At 41.3% G+C, this 24,437-nt stretch overlaps 1 protein-coding gene across 3 annotated transcripts; it reads right to left on the bottom strand.

The window, feature by feature from the left end:
- Positions 1 to 67: 67 nt before the first annotated feature.
- LOC311213554 (tropomodulin-3) lies at positions 68 to 23,862 on the bottom strand. Of its 3 annotated transcripts, none has more exons than XR_014618764.1 (11): positions 23,803 to 23,862; positions 18,761 to 18,947; positions 17,265 to 17,421; positions 8,609 to 8,731; positions 7,912 to 8,001; positions 6,486 to 6,616; positions 5,184 to 5,291; positions 3,621 to 3,764; positions 3,121 to 3,265; positions 1,843 to 1,984; positions 68 to 852 (listed from the first exon to the last, which is right to left on the bottom strand). XR_014618764.1 is itself a non-coding variant. In XM_084293626.1 (10 exons), the coding sequence occupies exons 2-10, from the start codon at positions 18,884 to 18,886 to the stop codon at positions 818 to 820; spliced, it is 1,059 nt and encodes a 352-aa protein (XP_084149752.1). In that variant the 5' UTR covers positions 18,887 to 18,947; positions 23,803 to 23,862; the 3' UTR covers positions 68 to 817. The 3 variants fall into 3 exon arrangements, 1 of the variants encoding a protein (XP_084149752.1); XR_014618765.1 differs by lacking the exon at positions 23,803 to 23,862 and adding an exon at positions 22,964 to 23,036; XM_084293626.1 differs by lacking the exon at positions 1,843 to 1,984.
- Positions 23,863 to 24,437: the final 575 nt, after the last annotated feature.

The following is a 24,437-nucleotide window of genomic DNA, read 5'->3' as shown; positions in this document are numbered from 1 at the left end:
CCAGTTTAGATACAGAGAAAGATAAAGTTATGGGACATTTTTTAAAGAGACCTTTAGGACTTATGTCTAATAAGAAACCTCACTTTGCAAGGCTTCTACTTTTTTGGCAAGGCTCCCATTTTTTCCTCTTTTTTTTTTTTTTTTTTTTTTTAAATCAGTCCCTCAAATTCTCTTGGGAAAAAGGTCTTTAGACAATTTATTTTTGCTTGCTTTTAAGGGATGTTTACACTTAATCACAGTACCAAGAATGAACCAAAAATAAAAAAGAATCACAAATAAAAGTTGTGAAAGATTTCTCTTCAGTGCATATGAACAAGGATGAACAGCTCTACACAATGAGTCCAACTATTGTGTGATGAATCCCTCACTACTAAAGCATTGTTCTCAAGAATATACACACCCCTCCATGTAAACAAGCACCCCTAGATTTTCTGACAACCATTTCAATTGGGTCATTATCTGCCCAATGATCTTCAATATCCCATTCTTTGGCTGCAGACAACTATACCACTGATTCATGATTACATTTTTAGTAGAAAGCACAGCCAAGGTCCTGAAATACAAAAAAAAATTCTTGAAACAAACAAACAAACAAAAAAATAACTATGGTACAGAGACTGGCGCAGTTACAATGTGTCAATCTGAAAAATGTGGTATATACCAGCAGATTTTTAATATAGCTTTGCTTTAAAAGGAATGGGGTTTCCAGTCTTTTCCCTTCTAACCTAGGTAAATGTAGTCCAAGATTGCCAAAGCCCACAGTGAGGAGCACACCTTGAAGACCCTTGAAATCTCCATGTAGTTTTAATAACAAGATCTACTGGCTGTCTCCTTCAACCCTTCTCTTGCGAACTGTAACAAAACAAAAATATTTTAAGATGTTATTATTGCAGCTACATTATATATTTTTAACATCACCATAACGTGCTGTGCAACGTCTCATGCAGTGCAATCTAAAGCAATTAACATTTAGAATTATCCACCATTTTAAGCTTATGTTTTAGCAGTGCTTGTTGTGTTACCCATAAACAGATTCAAATATTTGTGAGGAGTCTTACAGGAAACGTTAATCATTTTTCATTTAGTAAGCAGAGTTATTTATTTTTTTATATTGCCATTTTCTAGTGGTGGACAAGTAAGTTTACATGGCTTCATAAGAAACAATACAGGACTTTCAAACTACACCTGATAAGATTTATACACATCGCAAAAAAAACACCTAAGATGTTATGTTTAATAGCCTAAGCCTAAAAAAAATAAATAAAATCAATTGTCAGAAGCACAAGAGCAACAAAAATCCATGAATAAAATCACTGATGCTCACATGCTGCTTAGACTTAAGAATATGTAAGATTCACTGTATGACTGGAGTTCTGCAGTTTTATCTCTTACAAACATTTGTGATTTGAGTTGATCTTCCTTAACATCAGATCAAACAGAAGGAAAACTATTTTGCTTCCCCTCCCAACTCCTGTCTCAATAAATGCTTTCAATATGGTCTAAAGAAAAAAAAAAAAAGTAGAATCGTTAGAATTTGACTCTTTATAAAAAGCCAACATGTTGCTTATTTTTAAAGTAGTCCACAGTTGTGTTGTTTTTTTTTTTTTTTTTTTTTTTAATTTCAATTTAAATCTAAATATTTTTCACTGGTGACAGAAATTCTGCATGCCTGTTTTCATCAAATTCCAGGAATGGGCGGAAGACTTTCCAACCTTAAACTTCTCCAGTCATGCAGTTACAGGTAGTATGTACACAGTTTCAGACAAACAAGAAAAAGGAAGTAGTACAACACAGTGTAGACAAGGGAGAAATACTTTTTTGGTATATAAAGAAGAAACATACAAAGACAGAAATGAGAGGCTTTGAACATCTCAGTTTTCAGTGCTTGATACCCAACTGGGTACTCAGAGTAACCTGTCTCTGTAGCTTCAGGGCTGGAGAGATGAAAAGGTATTTGCAGAAACTTTTACTCGTATACTCCAGACTAAGAAAGCAAGGGAAAAAAGGCAAGATATCAATAGAAACATAGATTTCTACCAAACACTAATATGAGAACTAGCTGAAAGAGAAACCGTGAAGGAGACAGACATCTGGAGTGCAATGACAAAAAATTGGGCTGAAATCCATTTTGAGAAACATTTATGTATATCTAAACACCTTCATTTTCTCTCTGTGCTCTATTATACCTGTCACACCTCCTCTCTTTCAGTGCTATTCTCCTTCACTTTAAACTTTACTACAAGGGGAAGCAGATCTGTAAACCCAATTCCACCTTCCTATTCTCTATTAGAGGGGATTAGAGCTCTTCCTGTGCTAGCTACTTCTACTGTTGAACTGCTTAGCCCATTTTCACACCAAAGAGACGTGTAATCTGTAACACATCACCAAGCATCTAAAGTGACAAAGTTTAATGAAATGGAGTTTTACAACATACTTCTATTAAATAGATTGACCACATTATCTTGTCATAGTTGAAAGCATCAAGCATTTGACGCTATCATACAAGTGCTTTCCATTCACATGCCATACTGCTAACCAATTTTCTGCTGTTCCATTTAGTTAGGATTCTAACAGATAAGCTCCAACAAAATAACTGCAGCAAATAAAGATACCACTGCTACCATCTACCCTAAGAGAGGCAAGGAAGGCACCTGTGCATTAACAGAGCTCTAAAGGAAGAGACAAACAACCCCACCCAACCTCTGCACATGACAGTACATTCACTCTCCTTCATCGAGCTTTCCAAATGAGACTGGGTGCACTGGCATGGAGGAGGGCATCTCACACTAATAAATTCATGTACTGCCTTCATTCAAATAAGATTAGTCTCTTTAATCAAAACTATAATTTTTCCTCCCTTTGCCACAACTCATCTGGAATATGAATGGTCTTATTGTTTCTTGACTATGACAAAATCCTCAACTCATACACCTGGACATCCCAAAACAACATAAAAAGAAAACATTGAGCAGCAACAGAAGAGCAAGAGTAAAGCACAGGAGAAATCTGAAACTGATTTTACTTGTATTTTTCTATCAACAGAAAACCTGGAAAAAACAAACACCTTTAAAATTTGTGCCACACACATCATTTGAATTACATTCTACTGACAGGTCTTACCCAAATCGTTGTTTTTTGTTATAGCTGCAGCTGCCCTGGCTCGAGGTCCCTGTTGTGTGAAATGGTATCCAAATTTAAGGATCTTGGTGTTTTCTTCAAGCATTTTGGCAATTTCTACTTCTGCAAGCGTGCCCAGCTGCTGCCTCTATTAAAAGATGCACAAAGATAGTAGAGCTTAAGTGGTTTCACTCCTCATAAAAAAGAAATCAATACTCTCATCATATTAGTGAATAAATATTTATTTTTTTCATTAATCTAGAAAGTATAAGCTCGTAACATGTTTGTGCACTTTAAAGCACATGAAAGTTCACAGAAGTGAACGAGGAATCCCCTTCAACTAGATGCCCACGAGAACCTTAAAGACCAACATGCATGGGGTTAATATATTTAAAAGTAAAATATTTTGGAATGTTTATCACAAGATGCATTCTAAAAATACTCAACTAGGACAGACAGTGCACAAGCACTGATTGTAATTATATTACCATAACCTCACTTACCTGATTATCAATTTTGATCTCTGTCAATGTTTCATTGTCTTTCAGTGCATCAACCAGTGCCAAAATTCCAACTCCAGTGATGAAGTTTGATTCTATGTTTAAACTTTTTAATTTCGTGTTTACTCTAAGCATATCTGCAAGAGCCTTTGAATGAAAAAAAAAGGCATCATTAAACTTTTTAATTGTCCTATAGCACATCATAGGACACTGCAATGACAGTTTCCACTAACTAGTTCAATAGGAGCAACATGGTCACAGATACACAGTGTAACTTTGCAAGTATTCACTTTTTGAGACAATTTGAGAAGTGAATCTTCAGGCATATCTAAACACCTTTTTTTTTTTTTTTTTTTTTAAATAGTTCTTAGTCAAGAAAAAGCCCGTCTTATTCATGCTACAAACTAAAAAGCTACATGGAATGTAAATTGTCTGAAATTAGCATATTCCATTTTGTAAGCCTTTGCAGCATACAACAAATAATGCAAACTGCTAAGTAAAGGCCAAAGAAAGGGGGGTTAATCAACTGAAAGGAGAATTAGATACAGTTAATTTGTAAACAGAAGATCTGACTTTCAAAATGCTTGTCTCTACAGATTTGGTAGGAAGCCATGAAAGTCAATGCCCTGAGCACAGTACTAGTATGTAGCTAAGAGGATACTTCTGTGGAAATGGCATATACCTGATCTTGTTTCAGAAAATAAAATTAAAAAAAAAAGGTAGCTGCTGAGGCTTACTATCATAAAAATCATAACTTTTTTTTTTGTACTGAGTCACAATGCAAGAACAATAAAGAAACACCACACCCCAAAAACAACCCTCTACATTTTTATTACAAATGTTTCGGTTCCACTAAAAAGGAACTTTTTTACTGACCCAAAACAATGTTTTCAAATACTCATTTGTTCGTTTAAACTAAATTTGAAAAACAAATGCAAAGGATTGTTCCAGAAAAACAGTTAGTGCTGTTCTCTTACCTCTTTACGTTCAAATAAATAAGGAACTGCTTTTGATTCAGTATAGAAAACCAGACAACAAATACTTAGGTTTCAATTTTGTCAAATACCTTTATACGTCAATGCTTTGAGCTAAACTTCAGTACCAGGGAGATCAGGGAAAGAGGTATTTTGTAACTTTCTTCAACCAAAACTCTACTTAGTTGAAAAAAAAAAAATGATGAATATTTTCAGTCTCAAATGGGTTTCCTTTAAAGGTAATTTTGAACATACTATTACTATTCATTCCATGAACTAGTAACTATACAATCATGAAAGAAAGAAAAACAAGGAGGTTATCAAAATTAAAAATTAGGGGGAAGGTCTGGCAAAAAAATCTCATTTATCTCATGCATCCAATGCATTGCTACGTATTCATCAAGAAGTAATTGTTTACCAACTTTGACACAGCAAAGGTTTGTTATAGTAAACATACTATTCACCGTTAAAGAATTTAATCATTTTCATCCCTATATAAAAGCATGACTTGATTCAATCCAATCCCTTACTGTCATCTTTCACTCCTAGCTTCTCTTGCCCCCCACTTAAGCGAGTTTACAAAAGTACTTACAACTGCAACAGGATCATTGCTTCGGGTGGCCGCAAGGCTAAAATTCTTCACATGCGTGTTGGTTTCTAGGGCTTTTGCAAATTCTTTCAGCGTTGGAATTGGTATGTTCTTGAATTAAAAATAGCATTTCAGTCTCTTGAGATACATAAGTTTAACCCCAACTCTCCACCCCCCAACTTCTTCTAGCGCCTGATTCTCTTCACAGCAGAACGCACGATTATCTTAACAGTTACTGGTCTCCTGCAGCCTCACAGTACAGGCTTAGACACACAGCAGAGCTACACACAAGATGCAATGGCTGTTAGCCACCAGTTCTATAAAGCAAAATCACCTTTACTACATCTGTGCCATTGCCACAACACAAGTATTAAAAAAATATTTAGCTGACATTTACTTGAACTGAATGTTCTGTTTCCTGTCAGTATCATGCTAACCTCTCAAAAATACATTTAGAGCTTTAACCTGGTGAAACCAACAGAATTCTATTCTGTGTTTACTAAGAATAACTCCAGAGTTTGCTAATTTACTGTTTCATCATTTTTACAGTGTAGTAGGAACAAACTGTAAAAGGAATAATTGTGGATAATTAATGAAGGTAGCAAGTTTCTCTGTTTATTATAATAATCATTTTGTTTTGCTACCTTTTTAGGCATTTATTTTGGTTAGTACTTCTCTATGGTGCAGTGTTCTTAAACCATTTATTTCGTTTGCTTCCTTCAGTAAGAGCAACAACTGGCCTAGCTTGCTAGTGAGACAGGGCAGAAAGCAGTGACAGGCTGCTAGCTGTAGCAGGTCAGGAGTGGTATAGTTCTGTTTTCTTTCATGCAAATATACAACGAATTTCAGTCATGTTTAAAAACACAACTGTTATACTTATGAGCTGCTAATTGCTGACTATTCTTTTGTACAAAAATCAGGAAGATGTTAATACAAACACCACTTCGTTCGCAGTAGCAGTAACTGAGAGCACATTGCTTCATAAAGCACAAAGAATTCAAAGAAGTAGTGAACTTCATCATGGTGAGCTGCTGGAAATGTCACCAGCTTGGCAGCAAGAGAAAGCTGAGCTGGCAGTAAGAAAATCTGAGGTTTTTAAGTACGCTTTTGGCAAAAGATATCAGGATGGCTTATCAGTTTAGCTGCAGGTTTCTGGTCTGAGATAACATACGCTGCAACATTTAGCAAGAAGGCTGCTGTACTTAAAAGAAATCCACCATGCCCTCTCATAGTTTTACAACTTTACAACAAATGTCTTCTACAGAGAAAAGGCAACATATGGAATTACATACTTCATGCAATTACCTTAATATTATTTAGATTAACTTCAACAAGACGGGAATCATTATCTTTAATCCTTTGCAAAGTCTCCTCTACGTTTGTGGGATTTGGCGGTTCATCAAAAACAGGTAACATCTTTTCACCTTTTACTATATCTGAAAAAAGAAACAAATGTAATCAAACAGCTCACTGTGAACAAGTGATACATACACTAAGTATTACTGTATTTAAAGACTATATCACCAGTCTTTACATCCTCCCTCCCTCCTCCCCAAGAAATATACCACCCCCTCCTGACCATATTTTCATAAAGTACAATTCTTTTCCAATGGTCCTCACAGCCTTCCTGCTCTTCTTGCACACAAGTTTTTTTTCAGAAAGCACAAGGGAGTTTAATTACAAACATACATATTAAACCTAAAAGCCAAGGCACACAAACATGGGTCCTGCACCTGGGTCCTGCACCTGGGACGGGGAAACCCTGGCTGCATGTACAGACTGGGCGATGAGACGCTGGAGAGCAGCCTGGAAGAGAGGGATCTGGGGGTCGTGGTAGACAGCAAGTTGAATATGAGCCAGCAGTGTGCCCTGGCAGCCAGGAGGGCCAACCGTGTCCTGGGGTGCATCAAGCACGGCATCGCTAGTAGGTCAAGGGAGGTGATTGTCCCGCTCTACTCTGCGCTGGTGCGGCCTCACCTCGAGTACTGTGTGCAGTTCTGGGCACCACAGTATAAAAAGGACATGAAACTGTTGGAAAGTGTCCAGAGGAGGGCTACGAAGATGGTGAAAGGCCTGGAGGGGAAGACGTACGAGGAACGGCTGAGGTCACTGGGCCTGTTCAGCCTGGAGAAGAGGAGACTGAGGGGAGACCTCATCACAGTCTACAACTTCCTCGTAAGGGGGTGTCGAGAGGCAGGAGACCTTTTCTCCATTAACACTAGTGACAGGACCCGCGGGAACGGGGTTAAGCTGAGGCAGGGGAAATTTAGGCTTGACGTCAGGAGGGGGTTCTTCACAGAGAGGGTGGTTGCACACTGGAACAGGCTCCCCAGGGAAGTGGTCACTGCACCGAGCCTGGCTGAATTTAAGAAGAGATTGGACTGTGCACTTAGTCACATGGTCTGAACTTTTGGGTAGACCTGTGCGGTGTCAAGAGTTGGACTTGATGATCCTTAAGGGTCCCTTCCAACTCAGGATATTCTATGATTCTATGATATCTTTGCACCCACTTTTATCCCTTCAAAAAGTGAATTAGCTGCAGAATAGATTTTAGTGTGCACAGCTACATTTCCAGTCTTGCCAGAAGTCAACTAGAAATGTTATAAACATGTTTCCAACTTAAAACTGAATATTCCATCAAAAATGCTAGTGCAACAGAAGATAGTTAATGCTATAGTAACTGCGTGCAGTACAAAGAACTCATTTATTTAGGACTTGTGTAAATACTTACTTGAGAAGCTGTCTTTGTCTACCCCATTACTGCTTCCTACTACATCACAGAACTGATTGTTTGTTATCAAGTTGGACATTCCTAGTATAGCTGTAAAAGAGAGAACAGTTCTTTTAAATAACAAAAACTAATATCTGTAAAACACCAGATCACAAGACCAATATGCTATTGAATCTCTTAATTTTAAGAAAAGTAGAAAAACTCCTTTCATTAATTACAGACTTCTTAGTTAGATTTCACATCTTGGAAAGCTTCAGCATCACCAAGTTCAGGCATCATAGTTAGAACTGTAGTTCAGTTAAAAAAATCCTGACCAAAGCTTTAAGCATACAGGTGTGTACCAACATAAATGTATGAAAAAGCAGTAGCGTACATGTAACAAAAAACAGCCAGTCGAAGGAATAAACCGAAAGGTTTTGAGTGTAAAAATTGGGCATCTTAAACCAAAGTAATCCACTTTCTTACATATTCTTTAAGCTCCCCTTCCAACCCAAACTATTCTATGACTGTATAATAGCCCAAATCAATAAAGATGTTATGCTGCAAGCACACTGGTATATACCCCGATCTAGTTTCTACCACAACCGTGACTTCATCTAGTTACATTTCAGATAACAAATACGTTATAGCACACCAGCCCATTCACACTTTAAAAAAGGGAAAAGAAAATTGAAAAAAAAAAATCCAGACCACTAACCTGCAAGGTCACATAGTTCTGTGTCTGTGGCACTAGTCAAGGCTTCCTCCAGTTCTGGATCAAGAGCAATTTTTTCTTCTGTATATGACTGTACAGGCTTTTGCTTGGGGATAAATATTTTCCCTGTAGTAAAGAAAATTAAAAGTCTGATATTACTTTTCATTATATAGCTACTTATCTTTAAATTTTTCTATACATAAGGAGTACATACAATATTTAGAAAATCCTGAGAAGAACAGCAAGGGCAACATAAAGGAACGAGGTTTCTTCTGTTTGCTCTTGAAAGTCAGAGATGAAAGAGCATGAACAGCAACATAATGTTAACAAGATCACAAATTTCAGTAGTCTGTATCATGACTCCAATCTTATTTGTTTCTCCTAAGTATTAGAAAGTAAAATACAAACCTACATTAAACAGCCTATGAAAAAGTGCCATCCAATAAAGTTTACTATTGCTGGAAAACAATGACTGAAGCACTTAACTACATCGAGGGGAAGAGGGACCCAGGGAGAGCTGTAACTTGAAAATGTCAGAGAAATAAGGTGAAATAAGATAAGAAAGAATCATCTCAAATCATGGACATGAGCATTCATTGCAGTTTTGCAGCACATACCAGATTTCAAATTTGAGCAAGTACCTGAAATCGGAAGTTAAAAAAAAAAAAAAAAAAAGCGATGCCTGAGCTGCTTAAGAAAACCATGGATTTGTGACCAGCAGAAAACAGGATGGTAACTTGCATCATCTCTAACACAAACTGCCAGAAGACACTACTTTCTAAATGATAATTAGACAAAAGATAGGTCCCAGAAAATTCAACGAGGAAAAGGAGCAGTAGCGATGCTATATTCTGTACCAACTTCTTAGTCATTAGACGGGTGAAGGGAAAACTTATGTTGGGGGACATGCATTATAAAGAGGTGTAGGTACGCAGTGTAATTCCTGCACGTGTCTTAGGCTGAAAAGTTAGGGTAAGAAACCATTATATAAGAAAACTATTCTAACAATTGTTCTGAAAAAGAATTCAGATTTGAGTGCTATAGAATTAGCCTTTCAGAACAACACAAAAGTTTACAGCTACATAAGAAAGAACAGATTAACGTGGAAAGGAAAAGCTTTGGTACCGGATGACTGAACAAAACTGATACATTCGATAAAAGTAATTCACAACTAGGAAACTTGAATCTAACCTTGTTAGTTATTCAAAGTTTTTGCATATAAAGTGACTGAAAGTGAGATAACAATATGAAAACAATACATGTATCAGACAGGCCCTGGTCTGATCATTTTGGCCTAGCACACTGCATCTCGTTAAAGCAAAGCGTGGTGCACCTCGGCCACCGCAATCCCGGTACAGCACCTGGCGTATGCACAGCACCGAGCTTCCTCGCCTGCGCCAACAGAAGCCAGAACTGCAGGATCCGGCTTCCCACTGCCTTTAATTATTTCCCAGGGTAGGAGGTGACGCCAACAACCTCCCTGTGAAGTCTCAACACTAATTCGGAAACCCATCCTCTTCCGCATGCACAGCTAGAGTGCACTGCCACAGGCTCCCTCGGGCCACGCCAGCCCGTCCCCATCGGGCGACAGCAGCCGCCCTGCCCCAGAACCAGAGCAGCTGGGCAGGAGCCAGAAGCCTTGCATTTTTGTCCTCATACTGCACACAAGTGTATCTCATGGCATGTTTGGACTAAGCCTAAATTTAGTATTTTTTAAATACCTTCTAGTGACAAGAAGCTTTACAGGGATATTTCAGTTTTAATTCTGGGTAAATTCTGACAAACCTGGGGTTTGGTTTCACCATTTCTGGAGCCAACTGATGACAGCTTCTGTGTGCTACATCAAACACAAACACAACTCCACCTATCCACCTTTTCTCTCTCTCCAAATCCACACCCTTGATTACAATAGTTTGTGGTTAATTTACTTTTTAAAGGAAGTCAGGCATCACCTCTAGCTATCAGTTTCTTCTCTTCAAAACAACAGTCTGATGACCAAGATTTGTTGCTAGCAACACAGTATTTTTGTTCCCGAGTTGCTATCACTTTGGAAAGTTGTATAAATGGTCATTATCCATATTTAGAAGCAGAAAATAGATCTCCTTACATAACTGTACTGACTACAAACAGCAGCTGAAAGCAGCTGACATGCATTGCCACAGATTCCTTGGTTCTGGTGGCCAGTTTAAAAGAAACAATGCTTGTGGTAATTCAGGATTAATACAAAACCTTCATAAATTGAAGGCCTAGGTGATAAATGTCTAAGATTACTTTGATATAATTGACACAGTACATTTTCTACCCACGGTTTAATTTACCAGCATCACCTACTGGGGAAAGAATAACTTTCAGCTTAAACCGAAATTTTCAAAAGAGGTATGAGGACATCCGGCAAGGTTTCCATCAGACTCTGAAGCACAGCATGGACATGATCTAAAGCCTTTTGTCATCCACATTTGTGGTGTTTTCCCTCAGTAATTCAGAATAGTGAAAAAGGTGAAGCTTTTGGAGTACAAGAAGGAAGAGAAGGAAACAGCGAGACTGAGTGCCGGAGCCTTCATTCATGCCACCTGATTTACAGCATCAGAACATTTCATGCTCTTTTTTCCAAATTAAGCTGGCTTCTTCTGTGAGCACTACATGACTTCTGTCTAGAAATGTAAAAAACACAGGGTATCTTAAACAGTCTTGTACATCTCAGTCATGCAATTTAATAACCAGTCTTTTCAAAAAATAAACACCTATACTTGTAAAAAAAAATAAAATTAAAAGAATTAAAATCAAACCACTTATTCAGAGATACCAATGCATACAGTATTCAATTCTCATTCACTTTCCCAATGAGAAAAGAAGAACGACACTTTGCAAGAAAGTCAGCAAAAAAAGCACAACCCAAACAGGTACCGATTTGTGGCAACAAGTGTATAGCAGTCTAAGAAAATATTTTACAAAAAGCATTGAATGATGTTTTCTGACCTTTTGAGACTACTTTGAGCAACTTAAAGTCAAGGATTCTTATGTTTTCAGAATCTCTTTCAGGACAGTTCTAGAGTTCATGCTTAGAGCTGTTTTTCAGCATGCATCTTGCAGTGCAGTGTAAGCATCTGAAGAACAGGAATCTGCTTTAGCAGTATTGTGGGATCTCTCCCCAGTCTTCACACTGATTCTTGACTAAGCCATCTGTTCTGTTTCTTTTGGAAAGAAGTCCAGGAAAGAATCTAGTTATCCATCTGCAGATCTGCACTAATGCTTTAGGTCCACTGACACTTCAGCCCTATTGCTGAACAATCCAAAAAATAAAAACAAAAAATTTCACAAGCCTTTTCAAATCCATTCATTTACAACTCCTATTCCCTACCTACACCCTATCACACAGCACCCACCCACAAAATCTGCTACTTTTTCTGATGTTAAGTTAGAAACTTCAGGTTCTAAACATTTGCTTCCTAAAAGACTAACTTTGTCTTAAGAGTCAGGCTCATATGGATAATCTTTAGAAAAAATAAAAAGGTAGCATTTTTAATTTTTATTTTTTTTAAAGAAAAAAACAAAAAATGTTAAAAGCTGCTCCCTGCCAAAGGAGCTAATTACAGCAACTCCACGCACATGAAGTGGGTCAGGAGCACTTTTTGTTATAAAACAGGTCACACCCTTGTATATATAATCTCTCATTCACTGGCTTCATCTTGTCCTAGGCCAGAGTTCAGAGATTCACAGCACGTACATGAGAGCAGGGAGCAGGTCCTCCCCTGCTTCTTGTAACAGACAAACACTTCAAAAAAGAAGACCCCTGTGTCTCTAGGGACAATGATCTAACTCAAGGTCTGCTGCCAAGGCAGTTTGGAGATTTCCTCCCTCCCCTTACTGTAAGCTTTTTTTTTTTTTTTTTTTAATACACATCTGCACAGCCCATAGAATGAATAGCTTTCTTGCCTCTGCAGTGGAACTCTTCCAAACAGCAGGGATTTGATCACATGAAGAAACAAGACATCCTCCTTGCTCTTCAGCCAACAAGGATACCGCAAAGATTAAGCAATACAACATAAAAAGGCAAATTTCAGAGATGATCACGTCATTTCTGTAATAATAATTACATATTCAGGTTCTTTATAGCTTTAGCTAACACTTTAAATGATGCACATCTTGGGATTAATTCACAGGCTTCCTTTGCAACAGAATGAACTTCCAGTTTCAAGTTACACGCTACTGTACTCCTCTAAAGGCAGAAAAGGCGTATGATGTCTACAAAGTGTACTAGACACACACACAGTACCTAAGATGGGACCAAAAACCTTGCAAAAGGCAGGTGCACTCAGCATGGCCACGCACCTCTAATGGCTAGCACTGTTCTCCCAAACCTCACGGTCCAGGAGGCAGCAAGCAACCACGAGCAGCAGGCCAGAACAAATTCCAACATCGGTATGGCAGTACCCTGATGTGGAAAAGGAATCGCATGTCACCTGAGGACAACCTCTTCTCATCAGTGACTTCATGACGAAGAGCAAGCAACAGCTGACATCCCACATGTCCTGTGTCCACTAAAAATTCATCTGTCCAGAAACTGTTAATCCACACCTCACCAATCACCACTTCTTACCATAAAACAGGCTTATGTTTGCTGACTTGCTTTGGGTACAAGTTAATACTAATTTTTTGTAATTCAACTTACGAGCAACGTCCTTAGTGTCTTACTGTGGAAACAGTGCTGTTACTTATCTGGTTACAGAACACGTAGCTGTGAGTTAGAAAACTGTTTTACATTAAGGCTGGTGTATCACATGTTATTTTGTTCCAGTGTTCTTGTATGGAGAATGTCAATTTGACAAGTTGTTTCTTCAACGCTCCTACAGGACATTAACTTCATTTCACAACGCGCAGGACATTTCCTTTAAAGACTAGTGATTGAAGGGCAAGAGAAGAATACAGCACCCCAAGTTCTGCTGCTGCAAACACAAATGGTGGCTGAGAGCAACACAAGCTGACTGAGCAGGTCTGCACAAAAAAGCTCTATCCACGTGGCATCAGCCTAAAATATTATCTGTGTGATAGAGCAGAAAAAGAAAAAGTTAAAACTTTATGAAAAGCAAACCCACACAGAACGCAGCCTGGCAGAAACGCTGAGGGAAAACTGGAAGAGAAAGTCACGAGAGGAGCACAGAGCCCAGAAACACAGAGCCTCGTTCATCTAGTATTTCGCTGAAGCCCACGCAGCAGAAAGCAGCCACCAACGCCAGGCACGTTTCTGTCTCGGATCAGCTGCAGCGATCCCTGTGCTCGGGGCCGTGCAGAGCAGGGGCAGCAGGACAGGACGGCTGGCTGCGCCTTGCCCGTTCACATCTTCATGGACACAGACTGAGACAACGCCAGTGCTGTTGAAATTATTACCACATCACTTTCACAAATCTCTTGCTTGAATTATTTTTCAGGCAACAATGCTTTACTGTATGGTTCGACACTTAATTGGAACGGAATGTGACTGAAGTCATTAAATCCTGTTTAAAAACAAAGTACGTTTTGAAGGATGCTTCTAGAAACCAAGCCAGAAAAACACAATATAACAATATGGAGACTGTGAGGCTTCGCATTTCTTTAGCGCTGCTCATCTCACTGCATCAGGACACTTGATGTGATTTCGCGCCTTCCACGTCTTGTGGCACAGCAAAAAAAAAAAAAAAAAAAAAGGTCCAAAGCGCTGGAGAAGTCAGAGCACCCACCAGAGCAGGGGATGAAATACTGTTTTACTAACACATCTTAACCCAAAATGACTTCAGGCCACTGGAAGACAGGATTTTGTTTTACACTGTAGTAAGGAAACAAGATCACTTGGGCTGGCAGCAAGCCAGGATGTTTGAAGCTTACCCAGGGTAAACTCCTTCAATGAACCCGCAGCCACCATGCTGACAGCAGTCCTACTGAAACACGAAAACGAGAGAGAAGGAAGGGTTTCACCCCTTCTTACTCCAAGAAAGGAATAATCAGACCAAATTAGAACAGTGAGACCAGCTAGGCATATGGAAACATGTCAGCAAAGCCTGACCCACAAAGATGGCACCAAGAAGGTGGCTGCAAATCGAGCCCATCTCTCCCTCAAAACCTTTACATCTGAAGATTAGGATTGTCATTTTCTTCTTCTGAATCAGCAGGATAACCAGAGCTCCCCACCTACCCCAATTCCACAACTTGCTAGTTTTTCTCCATGCTGCATTTACCTAGCCAAACGAGAGTTGTAAGCCAGCTTTTTTTTTTTTTCATTTTAATGTTAGATGAAAGCACATAAGGACATTTTTTATCCACAGAGAGCTCTTATCCTCACCAAGAAGGAAGTTTTACTCCATTCCCTCTCCAAGTTTCACATCTAGATGAAAGATCGTGATTCCTTGATTTAACCAAAGTTACACAGACTTGCCATTTTTGCACAAAATGGACATGAACACAGCAGCAGGTCAAAGCTGAACTACAGAGTTTGCAAGAGGGGAAAAGAAAACGTTATCCTCCACCTACCCTGCAAGGCAGTTAGTCATCTTGCCTCTTCCCCCCATTTACCAGAGGCACAAATTTCCACAGTGAACATTTGTTTCCACATTTTTAGTTTTGATGAAAGTAAGCTCTTTTTCCATGCAATTTTCTCCCGTTATGCTACTAAAAAACAGTAGAAGTTACTATATAAATAAATCATCATTAAAACTTACATGGATTTTTACTAACAAAGCTTGCATGACATATTGCAACATCCAGCCTGCTATTTAGTAATACTTCATTACATAAAGGAAATGACATTTGATCTTTCTTAACCAAGATCTGTATTACAGCTGGACCCTTCTACTTTTTTACGTGATTCTCACAGATTTTGTCAACCGAAACAAATAGTTCTGCTGTGTGCATGCATACATAAGATGGCTTTAAAGCTGGCTTTTTCTTTTTGTTTGGGCAAAACAATGGAGTGCTAATTAGAGGAAATCCTCCTCAGCCAACCTCAGTCCCGAAGGGGCTGAAAGGGATAACCCAACACAACACCAATGCCACAGGGACACTTGAACTCATGCATTAGACCACTTGGCCACCTCCAACACACCGATAGATCTTCCAGGCAAGGATCAGGACAGAGAGAAAGGGCAGAAGCATGCGCAGGAAACGGCTACTCGCCTGCAGAGGCAGCAAGGGAGGGAGGACCAAAATGCTGCTGTGTAGGTGCCTCCCTCCACCCTTGGCACTCAGCAATACCCAGCATCATCCTTCATGCTGTTACTCATACAAAGTCGGGAAATGACCGCTCCCCTGTCAGCAACCAAGCGCCACACTTGTCTCTCAACAAAAGCACTGTTAAACTACACAAGTAACGCAAAACAGCGTGTTAAGGAAGTAGGACAGAGCGTACAGCACATGCTATGAAGTGACAATCTCTGTATTCCTTCAGGAAAAAGAGATGGATGTCAAGTGACAGTTATCTGTACAGGCAGAGAAAATGCAAATATCCACACAAAAAAAATCACTGCATATACTGCACAATCAAGTATACAAATTCAGTAAATGACTGAAGACTCAGGTTTCAAATAAGCAATGATTCACGGCAGACATTTCAGTAGAATTAAAGGGTTTGGCAGCAAACCCTTAAGAAGAGAGGGACAATTCCTAAGAGGAGCCTATTCATCTTGGGCAACCGGAATACAGCTTATAAAGCAATTTTCTCAAGTCTTACTGCAGCAGATCTGACATGGTGCTGGGGATGGTTCGGACAAGCTAGGATTCACAAGCAGCACACAAACACTGTGGCAACAGCTGAAGCCTTGGCCTATGCATGTGTCCAGCACAGGGCTGTGAGTTCCTGCCCCTACCTTGCTTTATTAAGCACCACTGGTAAGTTTGAGAACTCATCTGTGGAAATAAGCAAACAAATAATCTATTCTTACAACATTTAAGATGTGCATTCTTTTTTTCCCCCTCCTCTCCTGAAAATGAAAGTAATTTCTGTCAAGTCAGTGAGAAAACTAGAATCCAAAAGAAAGATTTAAAATTCCAGGCTTTAAAATGTCTACTTTATTGGGTCATGGTTTCCATGGCTTTCAGACTACAAGTCACTGCCAGATTTCAAAGCTTTCTGCAATGTTAACTATGTAAATAACTAATAACAACTATGCAATCTTATTAAAACCTTTCATCAAGGAGACTAGAAAGACAACATGACTACATAGACCACTTGCCTGGCCTTATCAGTCTACAGCATCTTGATCACTACTGGGTGTCTACTGCGATACATCATTCTGTTGCTGTATTTTAAATTTTAAACCTAGTAGTACAAATACTAGGTTTACTCGTACACAGCACCACAGGGCATAAACCACAGGCACCCAGCACTTGTTATTATTGACACAAACCTGGCAGTAGCTCTTCCTTTGAAGATGCCACCCCATCAGAACATGGCAGCCTTTGAGGAAATCTTATTTCCTTCCTGTGCCTCATGCAAATAGCACACCAGCCACAGTGCACGCAATGCTCGAACAGGAAGCATCCTGCCTCTGCACAGAAGCACTCATTAGGAAACGTTGTGAGATAAAAAGCAGTGCAGCTGCTACTATGTCACTCAGCTTTGGCTCAGAGTAACTCTGAGCTAGTACACTTTATGAAATCTCATAACCACCTCCACAGGCAAGGGTGTTGTTACCTTTCTTTTCTTTTGTAAAAGGCACATAGTCTTCCCTGTCTTTGTGCTCAAGAGCCTGCTTCTCCAAATAGGCAAGGAGTCGTTCTCTGTCAAAAGGACCTGAAGCCTTTTTAGCAGTCTGGTCTTTCTGTCGGAAGCCCGCAGGAAGAAGTGCATTCTGCAAAACAACACGGAGTACATAAGTACATCTTAAAAGGCCTGAGTGAACACCGTTCAGATTCATTTCCCCCCTTCCCTATCCCTGAGGTTCAAACCCAACACATGGCCCTTTCTAGGCAATTTTGTATCCCCTAGCAACTTCCTTTTTTTTTTTTTTCCCATCTGAGTGGGAAGGGAGGTAGTACTCTACTCTTTGGATACCAAGAATACAAACAAAAATAGTGCATACTGCACTCTGAATGGGACTGAAACAATTCTTTAAGTACAACAGCACCAGACTTGCTAGTTACTTTACAGTTCTTTTCTAGAATGAACGCTGCTTAAATGACAAGTAAATGAAAATTTGCTATTTACAATTTAGACACACAGTAAGACTGCTTCCTCCACCATGAATATCCATGTGTTTAAAACAAATGTCCATACTATTTTGTCAAAGTATTTCTACTTTTGACCTGACTCAGGTTGTTTTGCACAGCTAAAGAAAAAAACAAAAAAGGAGAATATGCAAATTGAAAGAGTATATAGAAATTCAGACTCAAAAAGGCAACCAATCACTTTTGCCAGTTCACCTCTGTTAAAGTATCTGTAAACCAAAGCCAATTAGAATATTGCTGTGCAAGAAAACAGGTGATCATAAAATTCTTATGTGATCCCTGAATATCAACTTTAAACTTAATCCCCATCTTAATAAAGGCAACTCAGACTTTAGCTGCAGGATCTGTGTAGGTCATGACTCAGTTCATCATTAAGAGAAAGCTGAAACATTCCTCCATGCTGCAACACTCCATGCTGACAGTCATCCAGGTGTAGAGAAATTATTTGCCCCCTTTTCGCAAAGTCTAGTAGCCTTTGTAAAGGCTATTGGTTGAGGAATAGGTTGAGGAATCTTTAGAAGTTAGTACCCTCCCTCCTCCTTCTCCAACAGTAGAAATAATAAAATAGAAATGGATGCAAAAGGACTGTTTACCACACAAAAATAGAAACAGGAAAATTCAACAGACCTTTCTAGATAAACTTTCTTTTAAATAACATCACTAAGAACAATTTTTCATTTACAAATACATCAGGTGGAAGCCTCTCCTGACAATCCCTTTTTCTATTTTCCTCTGATGTGGCTGCATTCACAATGCAAACAGGAAACAACCCATTGAGATGTTATATACACACATGTATCCATAAATAAGATTGTTAGCAGTCCAGGAAAAAAACTCTGTCCAAGAGTATACTGACTACAAGCAGAGTTTTAGACAAAAAAAAAAAAAAAGGTGTTAAATTACTGCAGACCAGTTTCTGTACAAATTAAAAAAAAAAAACAACTTCTCTCTGTTATTACCTACCTCTGGGTCAAGATCATCCAAAACTGTTTCCAGTTGTTTCAGTTCTTCTTCTGACAGTTTGCCAAGAATTTCATCCTCATCAAGATCTTTGTATTTGTCCAAGTCCTTTCGAAATGGGAGTGTCATGACTTGGGCAGTAGCAAGTTCCTCAAACACTTCAGAATCTGAGTCTTATTCTCAACCAGATCTATAAAAAGAAAAAAAAAATGGAAGAAAGCCACAGTTCAGGTAAATGTCCCAATTAAAAAGCATCTTCAACTTCTCAATGCATTTCTAAAAGGAAAGTTTTTCATCCAGTATTCATGTCAATCTGTTGTTCTGTGACAGATACAGAGCGATTAGAAGCCTTGCTTCCTCACTGACCAGAATCCCATTCTGCCATGCGCTTTCCCATCAATAACTAGAATAATAATAAATAAAAAAGCTCCATATATATTTGAAGATCTATGGCGTAATTTCCACGGAGCAGGGCAGGCTGTGGGATGGGGATGAGATGCCAGTTATACCTGGTAACTATAAACCCATCTTAATGCTATTGTTTCTACAGATACTTAGTCAAAAGAACAGTCAAGATGCTTTATACTTATTGTTACTGCTGCTGTTCAGGGCCAGTAAGGAGAGCTTCACTATAAAAAGGCTATTTGGTTATTACTGACTCATATCCTTGCCTATTATCAACAGAGGAAGCAAAGGATGTTTGTTTATTACATCACTGCAATTGAAATAACATTCTGTTCTGTCAGATGAAAATTAAAGTACCTCGATGAAAGGCTTAAGGAACATAATACCTAAGCAGTCCATTCAATCCTACTACCAAAAAAATATGTAACAGACTGTAACTGCCCACCAACTATTGCACTTGGAAGAAATCAGGTAACCTTTGTTCTAACAGTCAAAGTGTTTGAGCATTTGACTTGGAAAACACACACAGTCACAATGGTGTTTAAGCAAAGTAGTTAATTCCTCCTCTTTTTTTTCTCTCTAAGAAACTCTGGGATTCACCTTTTGCTCAGCCAAATTCCTGCTTCAATCTGAATGTGTGCACACAGGCACAAAAGGGTGACCTGAGTGGCTCCCTGACCTGAGGAGGAGTTTCCACAACACGTTTGGGGAGGAAAAGGTAGATCGACACATCTAGGCTCATCAGCACCTTTAACTCCTTTCTCAGCTTGGCAGAAATAGCCGGCACAGAAACCAGGCATTCAGCACACGCTGCTTGCTCTGTCGAGCCCAAGTGCCCATTCAGACGCTCACGCCACATACACCAGGTTACTTCAAATCCAGACTTAGCCTCTACCTCAAAAGCAGAAAAACCTAAAGTTATTGCCTCGTAAGTAAAAGGAAGAGCAGGGACACACAGACACGCATGGGATCCAGTTCACAGGATTCCTTCAGCTCAGTGGTGTACCTCCAGAAAGGCCTCCCTTCCCTTTGCATACTGGCTGTCACGCTCGCTCACTGCAATGCTTTGATTCGGAGACACTCAACAGGCACGAGCCTGTCAAGGTTCACTCACTCAGTCAAGTTTACCAGTCCTATGAAGGCAACTGTTAAAACCAGGTTTACTTTACAGGTAAATTTCTAGTTCCTACCAACATCTGCAACCCAACCATGAATACATTCACAGCTATTTTCAGCATGTCTGCTTTGAAAACTACTGCTGGTGTACACACTAGGACATGCTTGTAGGCCAAGGTTGACGTTGACAGAACACATCTCCAAAGCTGAGGGTCAGGTCTCCCAAAAACAACAAGCAGGAGGAATTCTCAATGTCACGCTAAGTTACATCAAGAGCACAGTGTCTGGCTTCCCCTGAACTAAAACCAGTTGTTCACACCTTTCAAAAGAGGCCACAGAGATGAAAGCATCAGGACCAGAAACTACTAGCAGCAGAAGCACAGAGCAATGCACCCGTGCTTCTCAAAGCCAGGCTCCAGCAGCGACCAAGGGGGCGTCTCTCCAGCCCCATGCCACCTGCTGCAGCTTCCACAGCCGCGCAGCGCTCCTTTCTCACAGGAGGCCATTAGGTAACTGCAGCAGGTGCCACACGATCTGCATGCAAACCTGTGACTCCCGGAGCCTTAACGCTTTCCTCTTCTTCACAGCTTAAGCCATTACACTATCATCAAAGAAAAGCATTTCCTGCAGCCAGTTACACAGCATTGCTCGTGACCAGGCTGCACGGTCTGAACCCCACATCAACGCACTGCCATTCACCACACTTCTGCATGGCCATTTGCATCCACGTATTAAGAGGTGTAATTTTAACCAGTAATTAAAAGGAGCAGAGTCGTTAGCATGGGCAGAACAATGCTCCCCTTCCTCTGACCGACAGTAGCACTGCATAGCCACGCATTACATCCAGGTATGCTCTATTTTGTCTTTATGAATAGCTGTAAAACGCTGTCGCCCCAAATTAATTACCTTTTATTTACTGCATTTACATCTTTCATATTGGAAAACTACCTATCCTTCATAACACACTAATGCTCTGGTCATAGCCCTTGTTCTCACCTGTCTTTACACAAAGATCAAAGTATCTACCTCACAACCTGAACTGCAGCAATCACACAAAAAAGAAGAGTGGGAGGAAAGCAGTGTAGCATAAAACACATTAATTTTGTAACTGAGTCTTCTCTTTAGCAAGAAGAGACTCACTTGTTACCTAGCAAATTTAAAGTGTTTTGGACACCCTTTCTAATACCTGTCCATTTATTTATAAGAATATTAAAGCATACTTTGCATGAGGCACCTTTAAAAAGTTTTAATGGTAACACTGACTAGCATGTCTGCATTACACAGGGTTTGTAACAGCTTTCACAAACACTCTCTGCAAAAGAAACCATGGCATATATGACACATGTATATAATGAGCTAAAAATCAGGTTTTAAAGCATGCTGTCAGGAACTCTCATTGCTTAGATGGGGCAGAAAGGCCAGCTGAAGCCACAGCCTGGTCAAACAACCTCTCAGCCTCCCATCAAACACATTCGCTTTTGCCTTCTGTCACTCATTTTAACCGTGCAGCGTAGAAAAAGACATGCATAACAAATTACAGTTTTTAGAAGGGGCAGTTATTTAGACTGTGAATATTTGTGGCACATCTTACTGCAAAATCACAGGCAAAACAGTAACCAGCCATTTTGGCTTTGCAGCTACTTGGCACTTTTTGATAAGCAGAGATGGTTTTCTTCTAAGTATCCTTCTTAACTTGACCGTAAAAATATTTTATACATTAAATGCCAACAAGGCCGATCTCTTTATCAAATACGTAACTATAATATAAAGCTAGAACTTTATTCCAGCAGCTTGATAGACGCAACAGAAACATTTGACATAATGAAGACAAAGCCGTCACTTCCAATGAATCAAATTTCAAATCTCTGGCTATTAAGCAGAAGTTAGAAAAGGCTATGAAGCAGAAGTCAGAAAATTAGAAGCGAGGATATTGTGACAGACACCGAATTTAAAAAAAAAAAAAAAGCCATTATTCTTTCACCTTAGAAATCCATGAACTAAGGAAATTAGAAGTAATAACTTCATTTTAGGCTGTTTTATAATTACCTGACCAATCCATTGAATCACTGTCAAGCAACTGTCATACACCTATCTACAATTAAAATATTTTTTTCTCTCCTACCTAAAAGGTACATTAAACACTATGAGTCTAAGAATAGCCAGTTCCCAATTTCCTTTGCAATTTCCTATTAAATTTAAGGACACAGTTTCTTGGGACCCTAATAGGAATAAACCCTTAGAAATCTCTCTCCCACAGGACAGGAGTCTTGCTAAAGTCCCCCGTAAATGGTTTCCATAACTTGGATTTTAAAATAGAAACGACTTCAGGAAAAACAAAGCGAGCCAGTTTTGGCCAGCACGTTCAGGGCGCTCACTTCAATCCCACCCATTCCCTCGCAGCCTCCCCACACGCCCAGCCAGAGCAGGGCTCCTCGGGTGACCGCTGTCAGCGGCCAGGGCCCCGAACCAGCTCCCGCTGCCCAGAGGCTCCAAAGCAAAGCTGAGGCTTCCCAGGGAGCTTCCACGATGGCAATGGCTCGAACCTGCAGCGTGCAAAACAACAGAGCTGCTCGTGAAGAACGTGTTGCACTCTAAAGAACTATCTTTATTTACCAAACCTGGAAGAAAAATGACTTAAAGCGAGTCCTGCCATAACTCTGGCACGTTCCCTCGGGCTGTACGCACCTCAGCTGAGCAGCACAGCTCCAGGAGGCTCCCAGGTGTACCCGAGCCCTGCACACCCCCGGCCTGGCGCAGGGCACGGGAGGGAACCCGCTGCCCCAGATGACAGCCACCCCCCGGCCCCGGTGTCGCCGAGCCAGCAGGTGGCACCTCTCCTTCGCCTGCACTTCTGGTCAGGGCACGCCGCGTTTTCCAGGAAGCAAGGAATAGCTATTTTGGGCTACTTTCCTACATAAACAAGCCCGGGGCTTCGCTCCGCTCACGGAGCCGACTGGCCCAGCTTCGTGCGGGGCGAGCTGAGCCCCCCCGGCCTCACCCTGCTCAGCACGGCGGCACCGGGAGCGGCGCGGAGCGACTGCCCGCAGCGCGGGGCCAGCAGCGGGGGGCTGCTCACCAGAGGGGGCTGCCCACAGGCACGCGGTGCCCGCTGCGGACAGGCTGCCCGCAGAGCCTGCGGTGGGAAGGCGCCGCGGGACACGCGGGACACGCGGGCCCCTCTCCGCCTCCCCGGCACGGTTCTGGCCCCCCGGGGAGCGGCGGAAGGGCGCTCCCCGCGCCTACGGGCGAGGCCGTCGGAGCGCGGCGCCCTCCGGCCGCGGCCCCTCGCCCCCGCTGCCGAGCCCCCGGGCTGGGCGCTCCGCAACGCCGCCGGGGCGGGGGCGGGCTCGGCCGGAGCGGGGGCACCCGGGGGCACCCCCCCGGCCCCGCCGCCTCCCTCCCCGGGCAGCGGGGCTCCCCGCCGGGCTCCCCGCCGCGCGGCCGCTTGCTCCTCTTCCTCCTCTCCCTCCCGCCCACCCCCGGAGCGGCCCCCGCCGGGTCCCGCCGCGGCGCCCCGCACTCACCGGCCGGGCGGCAGCGCCCCAGCTCCCTCCGCCGCCGCCGCCGCTCCCAGCCGCTCCCCGCCGCCCCGCCCCGTTCCGCGCCTGCGCGCGGCGCGCGGCACGCTGGGAGTTGTAGTTCCAGCCTACGCGGAAGCTGCGCAGACAAAGCCTCTGCGGCGCGTTGCCCTCACCGTGGGTTTAGTTTTTTTTTTTTTTTTCTTATTTTTAAGTTGGAAGCCATTAAACTTTCCACACACCAAAATGAAAGGTTAGAGTTAAGGCAGTTGTCTGTCATGGGCATTAAACTTTTAATTGGAATATTTTAAATTCTAGTAATTTATAACTAATACATCAATTAAAGATGTTTTACAAAGTCCTGCCTGTACTGAAGTCGTTAGCGAGGCGCTTACTGACCTTCTTAGAGACAGAATCACCCGGTGATCTTCCATGAACTGCATTAAAAAAACCTGCGGAAGCTTGCAATGGACCAGTCCAACACGTGGGGCTGAAGCACCTCCGGGTGCTCCACTGCCAGCACACGCCGAGGACGGGTTTGGGCACACTGAGCAGTGCCGGAGCTGGGCTTCATGACCACCGTGCCAGCCCGTGGCACTCGCACTCCGCCTGCGCCGGAGGCAAGAGACCCACAAAACAAA

This window comes from Netta rufina, assembly GCF_964035555.1.
Source record: "Netta rufina genome assembly, chromosome: 11".
Lineage (NCBI taxonomy): Eukaryota > Metazoa > Chordata > Aves > Anseriformes > Anatidae > Netta > Netta rufina.
This window is presented reverse-complemented; position numbering and strand designations above follow the sequence as displayed.

What these genes read in the sequence shown, in the direction of transcription:
- LOC311213554 (XM_084293626.1), bottom strand. Translation starts at nt 18,886, where the DNA reads ATGACACTCCCATTTCGAAAGGACTTGGACAAATACAAAGATCTTGAT. An exon ending in TTTTACAAAAGAAAAGAAAG is followed by an intron (nt 8,732 to 17,264) that starts GTAACAACACCC and finishes TCTTTACTACAG; the next exon opens with GGAAAATATTTATCCCCAAG. An exon ending in GCAATGATCCTGTTGCAGTT is followed by an intron (nt 3,765 to 5,183) that starts GTAAGTACTTTT and finishes TTTCATTCAAAG; the next exon opens with GCTCTTGCAGATATGCTTAG.